At 37.1% G+C, this 23766-nt stretch overlaps 2 protein-coding genes across 5 annotated transcripts in view; one reads left to right on the top strand and one right to left on the bottom strand.

Annotated features, from left to right (window-relative positions):
• Positions 1-23766, top strand: part of HPSE2 (heparanase 2 (inactive)) — a gene marked incomplete at both ends in the record, with an annotated part of 561691 nt that overhangs the window by 39968 nt on the left and 497957 nt on the right. For 3 of the 4 annotated variants that reach the window (XM_079714946.1, XM_079714944.1, XM_079714945.1), the window contains one exon: positions 15346-15507. The exons of the other annotated variant lie outside the window; for it this stretch is intronic. In XM_079714946.1, the coding sequence (XP_079571072.1) occupies positions 15346-15507 (162 nt within the window). The remainder of the gene's footprint in view (positions 1-15345; positions 15508-23766) is intronic. 4 annotated transcript variants of the gene reach the window in all.
• The window catches only part of CNNM1 (cyclin and CBS domain divalent metal cation transport mediator 1), a gene marked incomplete at both ends in the record, with an annotated part of 392548 nt that overhangs the window by 170890 nt on the left and 197892 nt on the right, over positions 1-23766 (bottom strand). The window lies entirely within an intron of this gene.

The raw sequence follows: 23766 nt of genomic DNA, 5'->3' as shown, positions 1-23766 counted from the left end.
CTTTAAAAAAAATGATGGGAGGACTTGAAGGGAAAGGGAGAGAGAGAGGAATACAAAGTGAGTGGGGATCAGAGACTAGAATATTAGGAAAATATATGGTTGGCTAAATCAGGGAAATTATAGGACAAGCCAGTGGGGGGATATGAGGGAGGTAATGAATACTTTGGCTTGGGGCTCCAGTCTCTCAGCACAGAGGCTCTTATAGCATCTGTGAATCTTTTCAAGGGAATAGTTAGGATCTTCCTTTTCCTGCTGCTGTTTATAGTGGCTGGATTGAAGCTAGGAGGGGAGGGAGTGTCTCTAGTCTTACCCTTGGTCAGTTTGTGTGAGCACAGCCCTCATTTTTTTTTTGTTTTTGGTATTTTCTGTAAATCTCAAACTCACGTTCTTTTGCCTTTTTTTTTTTCTTCCAAACTAAAAATTGGTCAACTAAAAAAAGAATAAGAAGGGCCAGAGCCACAGGCAGGGCACAGGAAATACACTCCCCCCCACCCCCACCCCCACCCACTTCCCTCCCTCCGGTCTTGGTTTGGAAGTGACTTCATAGTCTTGTTATGGAAGAGTCCTTATCCTGTCCATTCTGTTTGTGGTCTTCTGTTGGCTATGTCCTGTGTCCTGGGCTGGATATGCTTGAGGGACTGGATTGTGACAAAGCTAGGCTTCTGTTCTTCAGGCCTGCACCTTACTCTTTTGGATCTGGCACTGCAATAGCAGCATACAAAATTCTATCAAAGCTGTGATATCTAAACTCATATAATCTACAGAGAAAACTGAACATGGACTGTATAACAATAGCTTTGCAGTCCCAAGGTTTTAAGGTGACTCATGTTTTGTTTTAATTTTTGAAAAACCCTATGTTTCTGGTTATTGTTTTTACTTAAAAATTTCTAATTGTAGTAAAATACACATAATAAAATTTACCATCTTAACCATGTTTAAATGTACAATTAAATGGTGTTAAGTACATTCACATTGTTATGCAACCATCACCACCATCCATCTTCAGAACTCTATACATCTTGTAAAACCAAAACTCTGTACCCATTAAAAAATAACTTCCAGTTCCCTCCTCCTCCCAGCCCCCTGGCAACCACCAATTCTACTTTCTGTCTCTACATTTGACCACCCTATGTACATCATACAAATGGAATCAGAGTATTTGTCTTTTTGTGACTGGATTATTTCACTTAGCATAATGTATTCTAGGTTCATCCATGTTGTAGCATGTGTCAGAATTTCCTTCCTTTTTTTTTTTTTGTGGTGCGCGGGCCTCTCACTGTTGTGGCCTCTCCCGTTGCGGAGCACAGGCTCCGGACACGCAGGCTCAGCGGCCATGGCTCACGGGCCCAGCCGCTCCGCGGCATGTGGGATCCTCCGGGACCAGGGCACGAACCCGTGTCCCCTGCATCGGCAGGCAGAATCTCAGCCACTGCGCCACCAGGGAAACCCTGAATTTCCTTCCTTTTAAGCCTAAATAATAATATTCCATTGTATATATACCACATTTTGTTTATTTATCTGTCAGTGGACACTTGAGCTACTTTTACCTTTTGGCTATTGTGAATAGTGCTGCTATGAACATGCTAGGGGTGGTTTTGTTGGGTTGTACAGTAGGTTTAAATTTATCTTTTTAAGACACTGCTAAAGTGTTTTCCAAAGTAGCCGTGGCATTTTACATTCTCACCAGCAGTGTATGAAGGATCACGTTTCTCTACATACTTGTTAACACTTGGTATTGTCAGTCTTTTGGATCACAGGGGTAGCACCTTGTTGTGGTTTTAGTTTGCATTTTCCTAATGACTACTGATGTATATAGCTTTTCATATACTTATTAGAAATTTGTATATCTTCTTTGGTGGAATGTCTATTCGGATATTTTGACCATTTTAAATTGGGTTGTTAATTTTTTTATTAAGTAGCATAATATATTTTATTGTATATATGATTTTCAAATATTTTCTCTCAGCCGTGTCTTGTCTTTTCATTTTCTTAGAAATTTTTTTAAATTGAAGTATAGTTGATTTACAATATTATATTAATTTCAGGTCTACAGATAGTGATTCAGTATTTTTATAGATTATATGCCATTTAAAGTTATTATAAAATATTGGCTATATTCCCTGTGCTGTACAATATATCCTTATAGCTTATTTATTTTATACATGGTAGTTTGTACCTCTTAATCCCCTATCCTTATTTTGCCTCTCCCTCTTTCCCTCTACCCACTGGTAACCACTAGTTTGTTCTCTGTGAGTCTTTTTCTGTTTTGTTACATTCATTCTTTTGTTTCATTTTTTAGATTATTCCAGATATAAGTGATATTTGTATGGTATTTATAGTATTTGTCTTTCTCTGTCTGACTTATTTCACTTAGCATAAAACCCTCCAGGTCCATCCATGTTGTTGCACTATTAATTATTAATATGAGTTGTATAAACTACTTATGTATTTTGGGTATTAACCCCTTATCGGTCATATCATTTACAAATATTTTTTCCATTCAGTACATTGTGTTTTCGATTTAGTGATCATTTCCTTTGCTGTGCAAAAGCTTTTAAGTGTAATTAGGCCCCAATTATTTATTTCTGTCTTTTCATTTTCTTAATGATGTCTTTTAAAGATTAAAATCTTTTACTTTTGGTGAAGTTCAATCCATTATTTTTTTTCCATTCTGAATTGTACTTTAGGTGTTATAACTAAGAAATCTTTACCTAACCTAAGGAAACAGACTTTCTTGTATATTTTCTAGAAAATCAGTAGCTTTAGTTCTTATATTTAGACATATGATCCATTTTGAATTAACTTTTTGTATGTGGTATGAGGTTAAAAAGGTCTAAGTTCTTTTTAAACTTTATTTTGAAATAATGGTAGACTCACAAAAGTTTGTAAAAATAGCACAGTAAGTTAACTAAACTACAGATGTTATTTGTATTTCACCAGTTTTTACACATATTCATTTCGTGTGTGTGTGTTTAGTTTTATGAAATTTTATTATATACATGAATTTCTGTAACCAATATAACAATCAGAATACAGAACAATTTGCATCACATGAAAGCAGCAACCTCATGCTACTTGTTTATAATCTCTTCTCTATTACTATAATTTTGTCATTTTGAAAACGTTGTATGAATGGAATTATACAGTACATAACCTTTTGAAATTGCCCTTCTCCCCTGGTTTTGATAATTTGTGTCATGTTACTTTGTCAGTCTAGCTTAAGGTTTTCCAATTTTGTTTTTTCCAGAGAAGCAGTATTTTGTTTCATTGATTGTTTTTTTTAATATATATAAATTTATTTATTTATTTTTGGCTGTGTTGGGTCTTCATTTCTGTGCAAGGGCTTTCTCTAGTGCGGCGAGGGGGGGCCACTCTTCATCGCGGTGCGTGGGCCTCTCACTGTCGCAGCCTCTCTTGTTGCGGAGCGCAGGCTCCAGATGCGCAGGCTCAGTAGCAGTGGCTCATGGGCCCGGTTGCTCCACGGCATGTGGGACCTTCCCAGACCAGGGCTCGAACCCGTGTCCCCTGCATTGGCAGGCAGATTCTCAACTACTTCACCGCCAGGGAAGCCCGATTTTTTTTTTTTAATAAATTTATTTTATTTAGTTTTTATTTTTGGCTGCGTTGGGTCTTCGTTGCTGCACGTGGGCTTTCTCTAGTTGCGGTGAGCAGGGACTACTCTTCATTGCGGTGCACGGGCTTCTCATTGCAGTGGCTTCTCTTGTTGTGGAGCACGGGCTCTAAGCACGCGGGCTTCAGTGGTTGTGGCTCGCGGGCTCTAGAGTGCAGGCTCAGTAGTTGTGGCACACGAGCTTAGTTGCTCCACGGCATGTGGGATCTTCCTGGACCAGGGCCCCAACCCATGTCTTCTGCATTGGCAGGCTGATTCTTAACCACTGACCCACCAGGGAAGTCCCTTGTTTCATTGATTTTTCTCTGTTGTTTCTCTGTTTTCTATTTCATAAATTTCTGTCAGAAAAGAAATCAATAGAAATATTTATTATTTTCTTCTTTCCGCTTGCTTTTGTTTAATTTTTCTAGCTTCTAAGTGGGAACTTACCTTATTGACTTGAGATTCTTCTTCGTTTCTAATATAGGTGTGTAAAGCTATAATTTTCTCTCTAAGCATTTAGGCACTGTTCCATAAATTTTGATATTTTGTGCCTCCACTTTCATTCAGTTCAAAATATTTTCTAATTTCCCTAGTGATTTTTTGACCCATACATTATTTAGAAGTGTATTGTTTAGCTTCTTAGTATTTGGGGATTTTCTAGAGATTTTCTGTTATGGATTCCTAATTTAATTCCAATGCTGTCAGAGAACATACTTTGTATGACTTCAGTCCTTTTAAATTTATGAGATTAGTTTATGGCCTGGCATAGGAATATCCTAATTGTTTCATGTGTGCTTAGAAAGTATGTGTATTCTGCTTTTGTTTGGTATATTCTATTAATGTCAGTAGGTCAAATTGGTAGATAGTATTTTTCATACCTTTGATACTCTTACTGTTTTTCTGTGTAGTTCCATCAAATACTGAAAAGAGTAGTGAAATCTCCAACTATAATTGTTAAATTCCCCTTGCAATTTAGTCAGATTTTGCTTCATGTATTTTGGAATTCACTTGTTATGTGTATATACATTTATGGTTGTTATATCTTCCTAATATATTGACTCTTTTATCACTATGATCTGTCTCTATGTGTCTCCAGTAATATTTCTTGTCTTAAAAATAATTTTGTCTTGCACAGCAAAGGAAAGCATCAACAAAATGAAAAGGCAACTTACTGAATGGGACAAAATATTTGCAAATATATCTGATAAGGGGTCAATATCCCAAATATATAAAGAACTCTTATAACTCTATAACAAACAAACAAAGAGGAACCCCCCCCCCCCAAAATCTGATCAAAAAATGGACAGAAGATCTGAAGAGACATTTCTCCAAAGAAGACGTACAGGTGGCCAGCAGGTACATGAAAAAATGCTTAACATCACTAATCATTAGGGAAATGCAAATCAAAACCACAATGAGATATCACCTCATATCTGTTAGAATGGCTATAATAAAAAAAAAACAAGAAATAACACTGTTGGCGAGGGTGTGAAGAAAAGGAAACCTCTGCACTTTGGTGGGAATGTAATTGGTTGCAACCACTGTGGAAAACTGTATGGAGGTTTTACGAGGAAACTCCATCCTCAAGTAGCTCTTTTCCTTATAGGACAACTTCTGTTGCTACAGTTTTCTTGTGTGTAATTGAATAGTATGTCTTTTGGTTATTCCTATAATGTTTGGCTTTCTGGATTTTCACAGAATAAGTCTCTTATGTATGAAAGCAGGTCTTCTTTAGTTTTTTCTTTGCCAAGGTCAACACTCTCAGTTTTTTTTCAGCTATTTGAAAAATAAAATTATTTCCTCTCTTGGTGCTTTTCTTTGGATGCACTCCAAATGATTAGTATACTGCTGAGACTATTACAGCTGGAAGTGAATAATACCACAAGTACCATACTAATAACAATTATAATACCTACCCTTTATAGAGCTCTTATTATGTTGCATGCATAGTTCTAAGCCTTCTACATCTCTACGATAACAGTGGATGAAGAAATTGAGGCGTACAGAGGTGCTTTTGTCTGTCACTTTTGCAACTAACAAGTGACCTTTATGCCAGAATTTGAACCTAGGTTTGTTTAACTCCAACTCTTCACTATGCTGCCCCTTGGCTGGCATAGAATGCAGTGTGGCCATGTTATCTCCTATATTCTGGATATTCTAGTTCTATTAATTTAGTCTGATTGCACTAATCCTGATTACAATAATATCATATTTGGTAACATATCACTGACTTATATTAAGCTTATATTCAACTAAAACCTACAGATCTTAATAAGATCTTAAATATTCAAACTTCTGTCTGATTTGGTCTTCCCATCTATGTAATTAACTTTCAGTATAAATGCAGTACTTTGTGTTCAGGTCTTCACCCTACATTTTGGAGATTTCACTCTTAGTTTCTAGGGTCCCAAGATAATTTTGAATTTTGAGTCTACTATCTATGATATTAACTCTTTTCCTGGACCTGTGGCCTTGTACATCGTTGATAAGTGTCCTTGCTTCATGTTTATCTAGTCTTTAATACAATTTCAAACAGATTAGGGTTAAATAAAGAGTCTATAGGGAGTTTGACCAAGATGGTAGAAGACCCTGAGCTCACCGCCTCTCATGGACACACCAAAATCACAACTATTTACAGAGCAACTATTGATGAGAAAGACCATAATCTAACTGAAAAGATCTTCTGCAACTAAACATGTAAAGAAAGAACCACAATAAGATGGGCAGGAGGGGTGGAGTTGTGGTATGGTCAAGACCCATACCCCTGGGTGGGTGACCTATAAAGGGGAGGATAAATAAAATTTCAGAGTTTCTTCCCAAGGAGCCATGGGTCTGAGCCCTTGCCTGAGGGTCCTGTACTGGGAAGATGAACCCCCAGAATGTTTGGCTTTGAAGGCCCGCAGGGCTTACTTTCAGGAGACCGAGAGGGCTGTGGGAGATAGAAACCCCACTCTTAAAGGACACACACAGTATCCCACACCTTCCAGGACCTAGGGCAGAAACAGTAATTTGAAAGGAGCATGGGTCAGACCCACCTCCTCATCTTGGAGAGGCAGGAGGCAACTGGGGCTCACCCTGGGGACATAGACACTGGCAGAAGCCATTTTGGGGAGCTCGTTACACCATGTGGACACTGGTGCTAGCAAACACCAATTTGGAATTCTCCCTCTAGCTTATTAGCACTGGGACCTGACCCCATTGCCAGCCTATTGGTACCAGTACTGGAATGCCTCAGGCCAGGCAACTAGTTGGGCAGGAACACAGCCCCACCCACCAGCAGGCAGGCTGCCTTAAGATCCCCTAAGCTCACAGCCACCCCGGGACAAGGCCATGTCCACCAGAGGGCTGAGAACTGGGCCTGACACACCCCTGTTGGCAGGCACTAACCTTGGGACACCCAGGGCCCTGCAAGGGCCAGAGACCCCGGGACCAAGCTCTGTCCATCAGTGGGCCAACACCAACCCCAGGGCCACTGCAGCCCTGCAGCCTGTGTGGCAAGACCCAGCCCAGCCACCAGCAGGCTGGAATAAGCTTTGGGACACTCTGGACCCTGCAACCAGCCCCACCCACCAATGGGCCAATACCAACTCCCGGACCTCCAGGGCCCTGCTGCCAGATATCTTGGACATGGCTCCATCTACCAGTGAGTCAACATTAGCCCCAAAACTCCCAGGGCCTTGGCCCCACCCACCAGTGGGCTGACACCAGCTATAGGACCCCTGGGCCTTTCAGCCAGCGACCCCAGAACTCTGCCTGCCAGTCGGCTGGCTTTGGCCCCAGGACCCAGCTTCACCCACCGATTGGTGAGCACCAGCTTCAGGATCCCCTGGGCCCCAACTCCACCCATCAGCAGGTGGACACCAGTCCCAGGACCACCATATCCTTGCAGTCTGCTGTACCAGGACCTAGCCTACCCACCAGTCAGCCAACCCTAGCTCTGAGACACCTGAGGCCCCTCAGCCAGCTGTCCTGGGATCTGGCCCCACTCACAAGCAGGCCAGAAGCTTTGGGACACCCTGGACTTAGCCAGCTGCATCAGGAGCTGGCTGCCCGCCAGTGGGCCAGCACCAATGCCAGGGCCCTGCAGCCAGAGATCCTAGGAGTTGGCTCTGGCCATCAGTAAGCCAGCAGTCACCTCTGGACCCCCTGGGCCCTGACCCCATCAACCAGCAGGCTGATACCAGCCCTGGGCTCCTCTGGGCCCCAGCCCCACCCACTAGCAGGCCAACAGCAGCTCTGAGATACCTTAGATTCCTCAGCCAGCCACTTCATGATCCAGCTCCACTTATCAGCAGGCCAACACCAGCTTTGGGACACCCTAGAACCTGCAGCCAGTTGTGTCAGGAACCAGCCCCACCCACTGGCAGGACACACTATATCCAGGAACCCAGGTCTCACAGCCACCAACTCCAGAACCTGGCTCTGCCCACCAGTGAACCAGCACTAGCCCCAGGACCCCCCAGGGTTCCACAGACAGCCACCTTGTGACCCAGCTCCTCAACCAGCAGCTAGCAACCTCCACATAAGGCAGGGCCTGGCAACCAACTGAACTGTGGATAGCCATGCCTACAAGACTGCCCGTAGCAGTCAGCCCTCCACAACAGAAGGACCCATGAGGCCCACATAGGGGGCATGCCTAGAGCATACAGTTCTGGTGACCAGAGGGGAGTATGCTGCTGGGATGCATAGGATGTCTCCTACAAAAGGCCACTTCTCTAAGGCTAGGAAATGTAACCAACCTACCAGATATATAGAAGTAAAAACAGCAAATTAGGCAAGATGAGGCAACAGGAACAAGTTCCAAATGAAAGAACAAAATAAGACCCCAGAAGAAGAAATAAGTAAAGTGGAGATAGGCAATGTACCCAATAAAGAGTTCAAGGTAATGATTATAAAAATGGTCAAAGAACTCAGGAGAAGAATGGATCAATAGTATGAGAAGTTTGAAGTTTCAAACGAAGAGTTAGAAAATATAAAGACGAACCAAACAGAGATGAAGAATACAATAACTGAGGTAAAAAATACACTAGAAGGAATCAACAGTATTTTAAATGATACAGAGGAACATATTAGTGAGTTGGAAGACAGGGTAGTGGAAATTATTGAAGCTGAACAGAAAAGAAAAAAAAAAAAAGAAATGAAGACAGTGTAAGAGACCTCTGAGACAACATCAAGTGTATTAACATTCGCATTGTAGGGTCCCAGAAGGAGAAGAGAGAGAGAAAAGGGCAGAGAACGTATTTGAAGACTTAACAGCTGAAAACTTCCCTAACCTGGGAATGGAAACAGACATCCAGGTCTAGGAAGCACAGAGAGAACCAAACAGGATCAACCCAAAAGGACAACACCAAGTCACATTGTAATTAGAATGGCAAAAGTTAAATAAAGACTATTAAAAGCAGAAAGGGAAAAGCAACAAGTTACATACAAGGGAACCCTCATAAGGCTGTCAGCTGAATTTTCAGCAGAAACTCTGTAGACCAGAAGGGCAGGGCATGATATATTTAAAATTATGAAAGGGAAAAGCCTGCAACCAAGAATACTCTTATCTGTCAAGGGTTTCATTCAGATTTGGAGAGATCAAAAGTTTTACAGACAAGCAGAAGCTAAAAGGGTTCAGCACCACAAAATCAACTTTGCAAAACTGTTAAAAGGACTTTTTAAGTGAAAAAGAAAAGGTCATAACTAGAAACATTAAAATTATGAAAAGAAAAAGTTCACTGGTAAAGGCAAATATATAGTAAGTGTGGTAAGTCAACGACATACAAAGCAAGTGGGAAGATTAAAAGACAAAAATAGTAAAATCATCTATATCCAGTATAAGTAGTTAAGGGAAAAACACAAACATGTGGAAGGTAAACAGTATGCTACTAGACAAGCAATGTATCACTGAAGAAATCAAAGAAGAAAAAAAAAATACCTGGAGACAAGTGAGAATGAAAACAATGTTCCAAAATTAATGGGATATAGCAAAAGCAGTTCTAAGAGGGAAGTTTATAGTGATTCAAGCTTTACCTCAGGAAAGAAGAAAAATCTCAAAGAAACAAACTAACCTTACACCTAAAGGAACGAGAAAAAGAAGAACAAACAAGACCCGAATTTAGTTGAAGGAGAGAAATCATAAAGATCAGAGCAGAAATAAATGAAATAGAGACCAACAAAAAATAGAGAAGCTCAATGGAACTAAGAGCTGGTTCTTTGAAAAGATAAACAAAATTGATGAACTTTCAGCTAGACTCATCAAGAAAAAGAGAGGGCCCAAATCAGTAAAACCAGAAATGAAAAAGAAGTTTACAACTGACACCACAGAAATAGAGAGGATCCTAAGAGATTGCTATGAACAATTATACACTGATAAAATGGGCAACCTAGAAGAAATGGACAAATTTCTAGAAATGTACAATCTCCCAACTGAATCAGGAAGAAATAGAAAATATGAAACAGACCAATTACCAGTAATGAAATTGAATTGTGATAAAAAGTTCAAGACCAGATGGCTTCATAGGTGAATTCTATCAAACATTTAAATAAGAGTTAAAACCCATCCTTCTGAAACTATTCCAAAAAAATTGCAGAGAGAGGAACACTTACAAACTTATTCTATGAGGCCAGCATCACCCTGATACCAAAACTGGACAAAGATACCACATAAAAAGAAAGTTATAATAGTTAACTGTATGAACATAGATGCAGAAGTCCTCAACAAAATATTAGCTAACTGAATCCAACATTATATTAAAGGATCATACACCATAATCAAGTGGGATTTATCCCAGGGATGCAAGGATTTTTCAGTACTTGCAAATCAATCAATGTGATACATTACATTAACAAATTGAAGAATAAAAGCCATATGGTCATCTCAATAGATGCACAAAATGCTTTGATAAAGTTCAACATCCATTTATGATAAAAAATCTCTAGAAAGTGAGCATAGAGGGAGCATACCTCAACACAGTAAAGGCCATTTATGACAAACTCATAGCTAACATCATGTTCAGTGGTGAAAAGCTGAACACATTTCCTCTAAGATGAGGAACAAGACAAGGATGTTTACTCTCACCACTTTTGTTTTTGAATTCATGTTTATTGAGGTATAATTACATATAAGGAAATTCACCCATTTTATGTGTACAATTCTATGAGTTCTGACAGACCTATATGGTCATGTAACTACCACCACATAAAAATATGGCACATTCCATCACCTCCCCCAAACTTTCCTCATATCCTTTTGTGTTCAATAATCTCCATTTCTCTTGCAATCACTGATCTGATTACTGCACAATAGGTTTGCCTTTTCCAGAATGACACTGTGATGGTTAATTCTATATATCGACTTGTATGGGCCAGAAGCGTGCCTAGATACTCTCACCGCTTCTGTTCAACATAGTTTTGGAAGTCCTAGCCACAGCAATCAGAGAAGGAAGAGAAATAAAAGGAATCCAAATTGGAAAAGAAGAAGTAAAACTGTCACTGTTTGCAGATGACATGATACTGTACATAGAAAGTCCTAAAGACACCACCAGAAAACTACTAGAGCTCATCAATGAATTTGGTAAAGTTGCAGGATACAAAATTAATATACAGGTATCTTTGCATTTCTATATAACAATGAACTATCAGAAACAGAAACTAAGGAAGCAATCCCATTTACAATCACATCAAAAAGAATAAAATACCTAGGAAGAAACCTACCTAAGACCTGTACTCAGAAAACTATAAGACACTGGTGTAAGAAGTTGAAGATAACACAAACAGATGAAAAGATATTACGTGTTCATGGATTGGAAGAATCATTATTGTTAAAATGACCATACTACCCCAGGCAATCTATATATTCAATGCAATCTCTATCAAAATATCAATGGCATTTTTTCACAGAACTAGAACACAATTTTAAAATTTGTATGGAAACACAAAAGACCCTGAACAGCCAAAGCAATGTTGAGAAAGATGAACAGATCCAGAGGTATTATGCCCTGACTTCAGACTGTACTACAAAGCTACAATAATCAAAACAGAATGGTACCTACACAAAAACAGACACACAGATCAATGGAACAGAATAGAGAGCCCAGAAATAAACCCACACATTTATGGTCAATTAATCTATGACAAGAAAAAGCAAGAATATACAGTGGGGAAAAGCACTCTCTTCAATAAGTGGTGCTGGGAAAACTGGACAGCTACATGCAAAACAATCAAACTGGACTACTTTCTCACACCATATACAAAAATAAATTCAAAATGGCTTAAAGACCTAAATGTAAGATTGAAAACCATAAAACTCCTAGAAGAAAACATAGGCAGAACACTCTTTGATATTACTCATGGCAATATTTTTTGGATCTATCTCCTAAGATAAAGGGAAACAAAAGCAAAACTAAACAAATGGACTTAGAAAGCTTTTGCACAGCAGAGGAAACCATTGTGAAAATGAAAAGACAATCTACTGAGCGGGAAAATAATATTTATAAATCATATGACCGACGGGATCAGTCACATGTGAGATTATATATATGTGTGTGTATGTGTATATCACATCACATCTTTATCCATTCATCTGTTGATAGAACAGTGGAATATTACTCAGCCATAAAAAGATGAAATCTTGCCATTTGCAACAACATGGATGGACCTGGAGAGTATTATGCTTAGTGAAATAAGTCAGAGAAAGACAAATACTATATGTTATCACTTATATGTAGAATAATAAAAGAATGAATATAACAAAACAAAAAGACACAGATATAGAGAACAAATTAGTGGTTACCAGTAGGTAGAGGGAAGGTGGGGAGGGGCAAAATAGGGATAGGGGATTAAGAGTTACAGATACCATATATAAAATAAATAAGCCACAAGGATATATTGTACAGCACAGGGAATATAGCCAATATTTTATAATAACTTTAAATGGAGTATAATCTATAAAAATATTGAATCATTATTTTGTAGACCTGAAATTAATATAATATTGTAAATCAACTATATATACCTCAATAAAAAAAGATTCTATATTGCAAATCTATGTTTTCCCCAAACATTGTTGAAATGTACTTTTTTAAGTCTAGGACGTTTGTTAGGCCATGCCCATTGTTTTCTTTTCTTACTATTCTTAATATTAGGTAATTTGTTCACTTTATTTCAAGGTTCTGGCATAAATGACATTGAGGATATCAGTTGTAATTATGCTTCTTCTACCTTCTGCGTAATACATTTGTTAGATAGGAAATAGAGAGTTTAGTAGATATTCTACCCTTTGAATTAGACTTCTATTAGAAGATATCAGGATAATTGAAACCTCTTTTTCCTCTTTGTAGTATATTTTGGTACGAGTTTTGTAATTTTGGGGGGGAAAGTATCATCCATATTTCTTTTCTGGATAGATCAGCTGTGGTATGCTACTGTATAGTATAAAAAGGTTTTCTTTCTATTTCCTCAGTTTTACCGTTTACCATACTTTACTATTAAGTTCTTGAGTTTCTATATAGGAGTAACTTCTGGAAAGATCAGTGGATTTGGCTTTGAAAATTTCTGGCTTTGGGGACTGACCATGATATGTGAATTTGAGCAAGTCACTTATGCTTTGTGGACCTCAGTTTTTCCATATATAAATTAGGGATAATAATATTACTCATTATCATTTAGGATTACAAAACAGATTAGGATTTCAAAAATAGATGACTGACTATTAATGATTTATACAAATAGTGCTTTTATGTTACATAACAAGGAACAAAAGATAAGCAGTCTAGCACAAGTATGGTAGCTCAATAATGACGTTAGGGGACTTAAGCTCTTCCCATCTTCCTGTTCACCATCCTTAGTGCATAAGACCTTTGCCCTCTTGTTTCTTGATTCATTGCCACAAAATGGCTACTATAACTTTGTTTGTGTTTTAGGCATAAAGAGTAGGAAGGACTAAAGGGCTGAAGGAAAAAAAAAACTGGTCTTAGTGCAGTTCTGTCTTTTAATCTGGCCAGGGAGGTCCTACTAGGATGTGTGCCTGCAGCTCATTGGCTAGAAGCATGTTACATGGCCACTCTTTGCTTCAAGGAAAGCTGGGGAATTGTATATTTTAGCTCTTCAGTCTCTGTAGTAGAGGAAGGCAAAGGAGAAGAGATTGTGTTTAGGATTTGGGTCAGCTAGTCAACAATGTCTGCTTTCATCGATGGTTGGAAGGATTCAATGATACACTGTATTTAAAAATTTTTACAGAGTGTAATTTAAGTAGATGTATACTGTATGCATTATTCCTCTTACCTTCTATTGATGATCTTATAAACTAGAGTGTATTCTTAAATTTATTCTAATTTTGTATTCAAGGCTCAGAAAATCTATGAGATTATTACTTACTTGATTGTTAAATGAGTGCACCTTATTGTCTACATCCTAGAAATAAGTATAAATATGTTTAGGCATAAATATTGCATTATTTCCAACCAGCTCCTCTATTTTTATCTAAGAATGAGTGAGGACCATTCTTACATCTGGCTAATCTTTGTCAATCACACATCCTAATGCTCAGAAGGTAGAAGTTGTCATGGGTTTGTTTTTATATCTGATCTTCTCTTTTAGGGCTCTTTTGATGTGTTTGAAAATCTTTTGCACAGAATGATGATCAGCCCTTCATGTCACATGCCCTATTTTCTCTTGGGTGTCATTGATATTGCTTAAAGAGCCAAATCTTTCCTATTGGTACCATTGACATGGGCGTTAGTTTTTCTTTTCCAAAGCCATTGGTGTCAACAGTGGCAGAGCAGTTTTTTTATTTTTAGCACTTTTTTCCCCTAAAATCCTTCAATTTGTTATGTAAAACTTGTAAGTTTCTAGAGTTCTCATTCCAATTGCTGCTGATTTGTCTGTACGATAATCAGCTGAGTTATCTTTTAATTTGTAAAAATAAGTTACTTCAGGACATAAAAGGTCCCTGCTTTTTGGGCAGCATTCTAGATGAATGTTTGTTTTTGAGAAGGGCTGTTTTCTGGAGAATACATATGCTTTGAGTGAAAATCATACTGAAGTGTGAAAGGCAGCCTATCACTAATAGGAAAATAATTGGGAAAGAGGCAGTTCTCCAGAGTGACTCTAGCCCTACTCTTGCTTTCTTCAGTGACCCACAAAATACTTTTATATACTTTATATATTTAAAGGGCAATTAATGAGTCTGAATATACTCAGAGGTACATGAAAAATAGCAGTAGAAGTCCTAAGCAGCTGTACCACAGAATGGCAGCTTTCATTTGAGCGGAATGGGCTGGGTGGGGGGTAAATTTGAAAACAGGCCAAGTATCCTGAATACACATGTTGGTGCTATCACCCAGTCCTACAGCCTGAAGTAGAGGGAATGACCTTCATAGTCACTAGTATTCAGGCAAGGTCGTATTATTTTTCCCCATGGTAAAAGATGTTAAGAAAAGGGACCAGGAGGCACATAAGTCCTGGATGTAAGCTGAGAAGGGGAATGGAGGGGTGAGAATCTTAAATGAGGTCAGAGAAAGCTAAGAAACAGAAATCTCCAGAGAATTTGGAAATGACCAGAGAAACTTGTAGGATGCATCATGAAGTAGGAGACCCTTCAGGTTTATTATTTCTGAATCTCTTCACTTTGATGAAAATGCTGGTAGTTTATAAAGTCTGTCATATTGGGTGCAATAGGACTTTGATGTGTATATGGCTTTTGTTTTGTTTTGTTTTTTGCTGCCTGTCTTCTTTCTTTCTTTTTTTAGACATTGTTCGAAGTGATGTTGCCTTGGATAAACAGAAAGGCTGCAAGATTGCCCAGCACCCTGATGTTATGCTGGAGCTCCAACGGGAGAAGGCAGCTCAGATGCATCTGGTTCTTCTAAAGGAGCAATTCTCCAATACTTACAGTAATCTCGTATTAACAGGTAAGGCTCTCGGCGTCGGCTGTAATCTTAGAGCACTGTAGATTGATGGTCTCCATCAGTTAGCAACTTGATGCTTGGGAGACACTAAAGTGGGATTCAGATGAACTGCATCTGTCTGTCTTTTCCCACTTATCCCTTTTAAAATTGTGATGACTCTTATATTCATATAAAATATTTATTACATTTTGCAGATGTATTTTGGCTTGAGGTTATGGGCGGTTCAGCATGTGTGTTCTCAAAAGAGAGAACCAATGAAAACCTAATGAAGCCTTGTAAAAATATGACTTTTTAGATGTGTGCCAATAGATTTGAGAAAATTACTAAATTTGGTGTCTAAGAAGCAGCTATTTTCCTCTTTCTGTGTATGCCCTTTCTGTGAACCCAGTGAATATAAAGATGAAATGTAAAAGAGATAATGATCCACAGGCAGAGCTGAGAATGTTCTATTCTTGGTGGAGTTTGAAAATATCTAGGGAATTTGATTTTCTTTTTAAGAACAAAGAGGCTATGAGACTGAGCCATACTCCTTTACATCCTTGGTTCTAGGCGGGAAGTGAATATATGTGAGAGCTCAAAGGAGAAACAACTTTTTGCAGGGCTGCTGCAGACTTTGCTGGTAAAGAGCATGTGAGTTGCATGCCTTTGTCAAGCTTTGGAAAAAAATTCTAATAGCACACTCTAATGTGAGAATCATGTAGGACTTGGATGAACTAAGAAGAGCAGTCTGAGTTACCTCCATTTTCTTAAGGGAATGCAAGGCAGATCTGCATTATCTTGATTCAAATAAATTTTAATAAATCAAAGTGTGTGTTTTCCCTTGTTTAGGAATATTAAAAAAATTAAACGATGGAGTGCCTGACAGGCTATGAACATCTCACACTTATTTTTGTAAACTCCAAGTTAGGAAAATTAAAAAAATTTTTACAGGCTTCCTGGCATTTCACCAGGTTGCTTCCAGCAACCAGGTTGTTTTGCTTTTGAAAAAACACAAGTCTCTTCTGACTCTACATCTGTACCTGGTGGAAAACTCAGCAGCATGAGATGAAAGCCAGATTTAAATGTGGCTTTGGAGAGCAGAGAAGAGGATTGTAGATTTCATAAGTGTAGGCCCTATTTTTTGTTCTTTGATAGGTCATTAAGGAAGGAAAACTTAAAAGTGATTTATGGCTAATAAATCCTAAATTGGTTAGTGAAACTGTGTTTAAGTTTAGATGTTTGGGAAGAACATATTTTTCTCCAAATCTCTTCAGTCTACCTCAGATGTACAAATAGTACATGTATATAGTATTTTCCAATTCAGTTATTGGAAATGCAGTATTTGAAGCTATCCTTATTCTAATATTTTTAGGCACACATTAGAGATGTCAGACCCTGTGTTCTTTAATATGGCACAGAAAGAGCTTAGGGTAATTCTAATCCTAAACTGTGCATCCAGAGTGTGGCTTGAAGGCATATTATCTTTGAAAACACAAGTGCTCTATTGAGTTCAATGGAATCTTTCCTAATTCTCAGTAACGTAATCCCTTTGGATGTTTATTCTCAGTTCAAACTGTTGGAATTAACATTGTCAACTTTTACCCTGACAACTTGCTTACTTTCTCCTAAACAAACTTACCCTAGAGAAGAGCCTCTTTCCTGCTCTCACTTCTCCCAAGCTGCTTCAAAGAGCCCTCAGGCATTTTCCACATTTTTCACCCAAATGCCTGTTGCAGAGGTGGTACCTTGCTGCAGATAGAGCATTTGGTGTGCCCTGGGTTGTTTACGTGAAACTTCAAAAGGTTTTGGTGCCAGGTGTTGAGAAGAGATGGAGTCATTTCATGTTAGCACCAATGGTAAAACTATTTTACTATCCTTTAACTAAGTCTTTGATTTTACACAGTGTAGTTTTCTAATTGTTATGAAGTTTAATCCTTGATTTCTTGTATAAATTTTGAGAACATGGTCTCCAGACAGCTAAACATAATATTTAAACATAACTAAACTAACTTCTGTAAATATTTCCCTTTTCGGTGATGAATGTATATTGGTAAGGAGGGTGAGGTTGAAGGGGCAGAGACCTCTCAAATGAAGTGACTTTCTTTACCAACATGTTCAGAACACCTACCCTAGGATTTCTGCCTGGTGATGTTTTACTTATTTTGTATAACTCTGGCATGTTTGAAATGTCTGCCATGAAAGTATGTGGGAACAGGATGAGGAAACTGGGCCTCCAAAATCTCAGAAAGAGATCACTTTTTAATGTCTCTGCTCTCCCCTCAACCTCTCTACCCAATTATTTACAGAATTTCATGTACGTGTGTAGCCGTGTATCATGATTGTTTCCTGTTAGTAGTCAGTTAGTGGTATAGTCTTCATTTTTAAATTGGACAACTAAGTTAACAGTAGAGGAAAAAATTAATTAAGTGATTGAAATGCCAGTATAGTAAGAAATTAATAAAGTGATGGAAGTGGCAGCTGCTTAAAAGCTTATTAAAAATGATGGCTCTTGCCCTTCACCTCAAAAGCAAGCCCTCATTCTTAGGTGTTCCATCTTTAGCGGATCTGTCAGCATGAGGTGAGAGGTATGCCTTCATATTTTGCATTCTAGCTTGTGATCTCTCTTAAACAGCCATCCTTCAGATGAGGGAAAATGATATTCTAGCTTTGAGGATCTTCTGAACATTTAATAAAAGGAAAACCACTCTACAGTTCTAGTGACAACCCAGTTAATGGAAACAAGTGGTCCTCATTGTATAATATTTTTTTAAAAATGGATTGTATTTTTGCATGATATTAAACATGTCTTAATATCTTCATGTGAATGATTTACATGGTATTGGAAATAATGTTAGCCTCACCTAATCTGGAGGGTTTTTGAAGTAAACTCCAAGGTTATGTGAAGGTGATGGAGGAATTCCAGGAGAACATCAATGATAGAACTATTTTAAATATGCTGCACTTTTTTACACTGACTCACCAACACATGCATGTAATCTTGTCGAGGAGCTTCTTGAATCTGAGAGTATTAAATGTCACTGTGCATGTTACTCAAGGAGTGATAAATGAAAGGGAGAGTTTGGTAGGTGACTTTAAGCAAGAACAGTGATCATGTCTTCTGTATCTTTGTGCTCTCATGATTCTTAATGTGATAATGCTCTGTAAGTTTGTTGAAAATGTTCTGCTGTGTACACATTGTAAGTTCACTCAAAGACTACTTTTTAAGGGTTAATTTGGACATCTATTAAATAACTGTTTATAGGTTTGAATTTAGTTATTTGTCTCCCCTCCCCTGGCGAACCCCCCTCTTTTGAGGTATAAAGTGAACTTTTGTGGCTGATGCCTGTACTATAATCAAATGAAAAACAGAAAATAAAAAGTTAAAAGCCAGCCTTAAGGGGCAATACACTTTCTAGGATTTTCTTTAAAACATAAACTCCCAGAAGGCAAGGAATATTATATTTGTGCTGCATTCTGCATAGTCATTAGAACATAGTGAATGATCCTATAATGAAGTCAACTTTTAAAAAATTTGTGTTGTGAAGTCATCTAGTCAACTCTTGTTTCCAGGTAGCCTGAACCGTATAGCCATTATAAATGGATGGCATTACTCAAGATGCTTCCCAAAATTCCTTTATGAGGACTCTTGTTATGTTATTGTCTGCTACTTATGGTTTTGTACCTCTTCTTTCAGTCATTAGATTCCAAAATATACTGAGATTCCTGTGGTTAGCTTTATTTTATTACTGTGGTAAATGAATTGAGCAAAAGAGGCTCATACTTCCTTGCTGTGGCCAGTCTTTCTAACTTCAGTTGAGCAAAGGGCTCAAATAAGTGTTCTTTCAGTTCTCAAAGGACTATATCCAGGTCTGTTTAATTATTTGCATTATATTCCATAGTATTGAATGTAACATACTTTATTTTACCATTTCCCTATTAATGTATATTAATTTCTATACATATTTACACATTTATTTATGTAGAATAGATTACTGAAAGTGGATGTCTGGGTCAAAAGATACATATTTTTAAATTTTATGAATTCAGGTTTATTGAGGTATAATTTACATTATAGTATAAATAAGTTTGGACAGGTTAATATATTATAGAGTCATATAGCTGTCATCACCATCAAGATATAGAACATTTCCATCACCCTAAAAATTCTTTTGTCTCCGTTAGCAGTCACTCTCCTTTCTCAACCTTAGCTGTGTCTGATCTGATATTTGTCCCTAAATGTCATATCAGTGGAAAAATAAAGTAGTTGTGTGTGTTTGATTGTTTTCACTTAGCATGATTTTTTCTGAGATTCAGTCATCTTTTTGCATATATTAGCAGTTCATTTCTTTTTGTTGCTGAGTAATATTTCATGTTAAGAATATCCTACAATTTATTTATCCACGCATCTGTTGATGGACATTTGGTTTATTTCTAGCTTTTGGTGATTATGAATAAAGCCACTGTAGACATTTACTCTCAGATCTTTGTGTTGACGTATGTTTTCATTTCTCTTAGGTAGGTACCTAGGAGTGGGATTGCTTGATTTTATGGTGCCTGTTTATAAGAAACTGTCAGACTGTTTTCCAAAGTGGCTGTACTATCTGGCATTCCACCGACAGTGTGTATGAGTTCTAGATACTCCATATCCTTGCCAATAATTAGCATTGTCTGTCTTTTAAATTTTAGCTATTCTAGTGAGTATGTAGTAGTAGTATCTTTTGGTTTTAATTTGCAATTTACCTTATGACTAATGATATTGAGTATCTCTTCTTTGCTTATTTGCTATCTGTATATCTTCTTTGGTGAAGTGTCTGTTCAAACCTTTTGCCCATTTAAAAAAAATAATGACTTTTGTTTTCTTACTATTGAGTTTTGAGAGTTCTGTATATATTTTGGGCTACAAGTCCTTTATCTGACATGCAATTTGCAAATACTTTTTTCCTCTGTGACTTGTCCTTTTATTTTTTAACAGCTTTTTTCAAAGAGCAGAAACTTTTAAATTTGATGAAGTCCAGTTTTGCTTTTATGATTTGCATTCAAAATTATAATGCATTCTGCCAGATTATTTTCAGAAAAGATTGTAGCAATTCCCATTCCCACTAGCCATGTATGAGAGCAGTTATTTCCTAGCGTTCTCATTAGTGGTGGGTATTAGTGCTCTTTTCAATCTTTTCCACTTTAACAGGTGAAAAATATTATCTCATTGTTGCAATTTTCTGGCCATAGCCAGGGCGAGTATATTTTCACATATTTGTTGGTGATTTATATTTTCTGTTTTGTGAATTACCTACTCATATCTTTGCCTTTAAAAAAAATTGGGTGTTAATCTGTTTCTTATCAGTTTATAAGTGCTCTCTGTGAGTTAGGAATGTTAATCCTTTGTCCTATGTATTGTAAACCATTTTCTTCCCTGAATGTCATTTATTTTTCAACTCTTTTTAGTTTAGAGCTTTAATCTTTTACTATGACTGGAATTTATGTTTATATATAGTGTGATGTAAGCATGTAACATTGTTTTCTTTCAAGTAGCTAACCAGCTTTGAATACACTGATTTTTTTAAAATAAAACATTCTTTTGCCCCTGAGTTGAAACATCATATATGTTATATATTATACTCCCACATATATTTGTACCTATTTCTGAACTCTACGTTATGTTATTTTTTTATTCTTTATTTCTGTGCCAGTGTTATACTGTTTTCATGTCTGGTAAGGCTTATTAACCTTTGTTTTTCTTTTATAAGGTTTTTACAGCTATTCTCATATAATTACTTTTTGAAGTGAACTTTCACTTTCTCTAGTTAAAGAAAATTCATTGCTGGATTTTGATTGGAATTATATTCAATCTGTATCCTAATTTGGGAAGTATTGATATTTTTCTGATGTTAAGTCTTCCATTTATGATGATATATCTTTTCACTTGCTCAGTTCTTGTTTTATGTTGTTTGATAATATTTTGTAATTTTTCTGTACCTTTCTTGTTAAATATATTCTTTAATATTTTATACTTTTGTTGATGTTGAAAGTGAATTTCTTTCTCTTTATAACTTATTTCCGGTATAAAGAGAAACTATTCATCAAAGACAAAGGTAGATTTTTTCCATTTTCTAAATTTTTACCTACTGTTTTCCTTTTATTTTCTAAAAACCTCCCCATAATATTGAAAAATAGTGGTGATAGCTGCTTTTCACATGATTTTAATGAAAATGACTTCACTATTTCATGTGTATAAGCATCTGAATATTTATCCACTAAAACCAATCCCTTGAAAGTCAAAATATATTTTTTCAAAATGAGAATGACTTTATTATTATTTATCATTATGATAGAGGAAAGATATTTTGATTAACATTCTTCTAGGCATCTCTCTATCCATTCACACACATATACATAAGCCATAAATTTATAGGAAGCACAAATATAATTTTATACAAACCAGTTTTATACAATATACATGCCTGTTATTTTGTAACATCCTTTTTCTTTTTTTTTTTTTGGTAACATCCTTTTTCTTAACAATATTTTGTAGACGTCTTTCTATATCAAAGAACATAGGTTCATATTCTTTTTAATGGCTACATTAGAATTGCATTATTGTATGAATATTTTGTAATTGTTTAACTGAACTTCTATTGATAGACATCAGGGTTGTCCCTAATTTTTAATGATTATAAGTAATGTTGTGATGAACAGCATTGCATATCTTTGTGCAATTCCTGTAAGTATGAGCGCTATGTCGAAGGAATACACATTTAAAATTTTGATGTATTTAGTAAACGGACTTTCAGAAAGGTCATGCCAGTTTATACAGTGTATGAGAGAACTCACTTATCTTGTCTTTTGCTCATGCTGATTATTTTCCGTTCTTTTATCTGTGTTATTGTAATAGACAATGATTGATGTGGCATTGTTTTAAATTACATTTCATTGCTTACTAGTGAGGTTAATGATCTTTTTACATTCTTTGCCATTTTTATTTCTTCTGTGAATTGTACATTTCTTTAGCCTTTTTTTTATTGAGTTATTGGTCTCTTATTCAATAGTAAGATCATTTTATATATTAGGGATAGTAATCTTTTGTCATGTATATTGCCAAAAATGTATTCTTGGGCTTTTAAACTTTGTCTTTGTTGTATTAATAGTTTAGTTGTTAAATATCGTACATTAATGCACATATGTGGAACGTAGAAAAATGGTACAGATGAACCGGTTTGCAGGGCAGAAGTTGAGACACAGATGTAGAGAACAAATGTATGGACACCAAGGGGGAAAAGCCGTGTGGGGGGGTGGGGATAGTGGTGTAATGAATTGGGCGATTGGGATTGACATGTATACACTGATGTGTATAAAACTGATGACTAATAAGAACCTGCTGTATAAAAAAATAAAATTAAATTAAAAAAAACTAATACTAAACTTTCTTTGGGTTATTTGTATGGAAATATGTTAATATTAATATTTCAGACATTACATGAAATTCCTAAAAATCAAAAAAAAAAGTTGTTTTTCCATTTTGTTTTTCTTTTTTCTCTCTCCCTCCCTCTGTGCTTATCCTGCCAGGCTAACAGTTTGGAGATTGTCTCTGTCCTGCCCTTGGTGTTACTATTCTAGAACCAGGTATTATAGTGGTGTTTGATTCTGCTCTGTGATGGTATTTGGGACGTTGTACATCTAGTTCCTGGGCCACAAGGCCTGCCTGAGTCCTAGGTGTCCTGTAATCCCTCTCACTCCTTCTCTCTGTGACTTCCTATCAACTGTTGCCTCTGGCCAGCAGTGCCTTCCCCCCCCCCCCCCCCCCCATTTAGTGAATCTAGCTTTAGTGCTCCATCTCTCCCAGGGCACCTTTTTATCTGCATTCTCTGTAAGTAGTTAAACTACTGGCTACTACTGTGACAGTGATGAGGTTGGCAGGTTTGGAACACGGTGGTCCCTTGGTGCAGAAATGTGCAAGTGGTTAGGCAGGTTTTAATTCCACCTACTGTATTGATTCAACATGTGAGTTTTGGAATCAGACAGTCTGAGTTTGATTCTAGAACAGCCACTTATCAGCTCCCTTATCTCGGAAAATTTTTTTGATCCTCTCTTTAGCTTTAATTTCCTCAGGCGATTGTATCTTACATGCTTCAGAGAATTATCTGAGGGTTAAATGAGGTTTTGTACATAATTCCTTAGCACAGCGCCTGAAACACAGTAAGTATTCAATATATGTTAGATTTTATTATTGTGATTAATCTTACTATGCTTTCAAATGCAAATGTTACTCTTGGGTAGCTTAGTTGCTTT

The sequence above is a fragment of the Hyperoodon ampullatus genome, assembly GCF_949752795.1.
Source record: "Hyperoodon ampullatus genome assembly, chromosome: 1".
In the NCBI taxonomy this organism is placed as follows: Eukaryota; Metazoa; Chordata; class Mammalia; order Artiodactyla; family Ziphiidae; genus Hyperoodon; species Hyperoodon ampullatus.
This window is presented reverse-complemented; position numbering and strand designations above follow the sequence as displayed.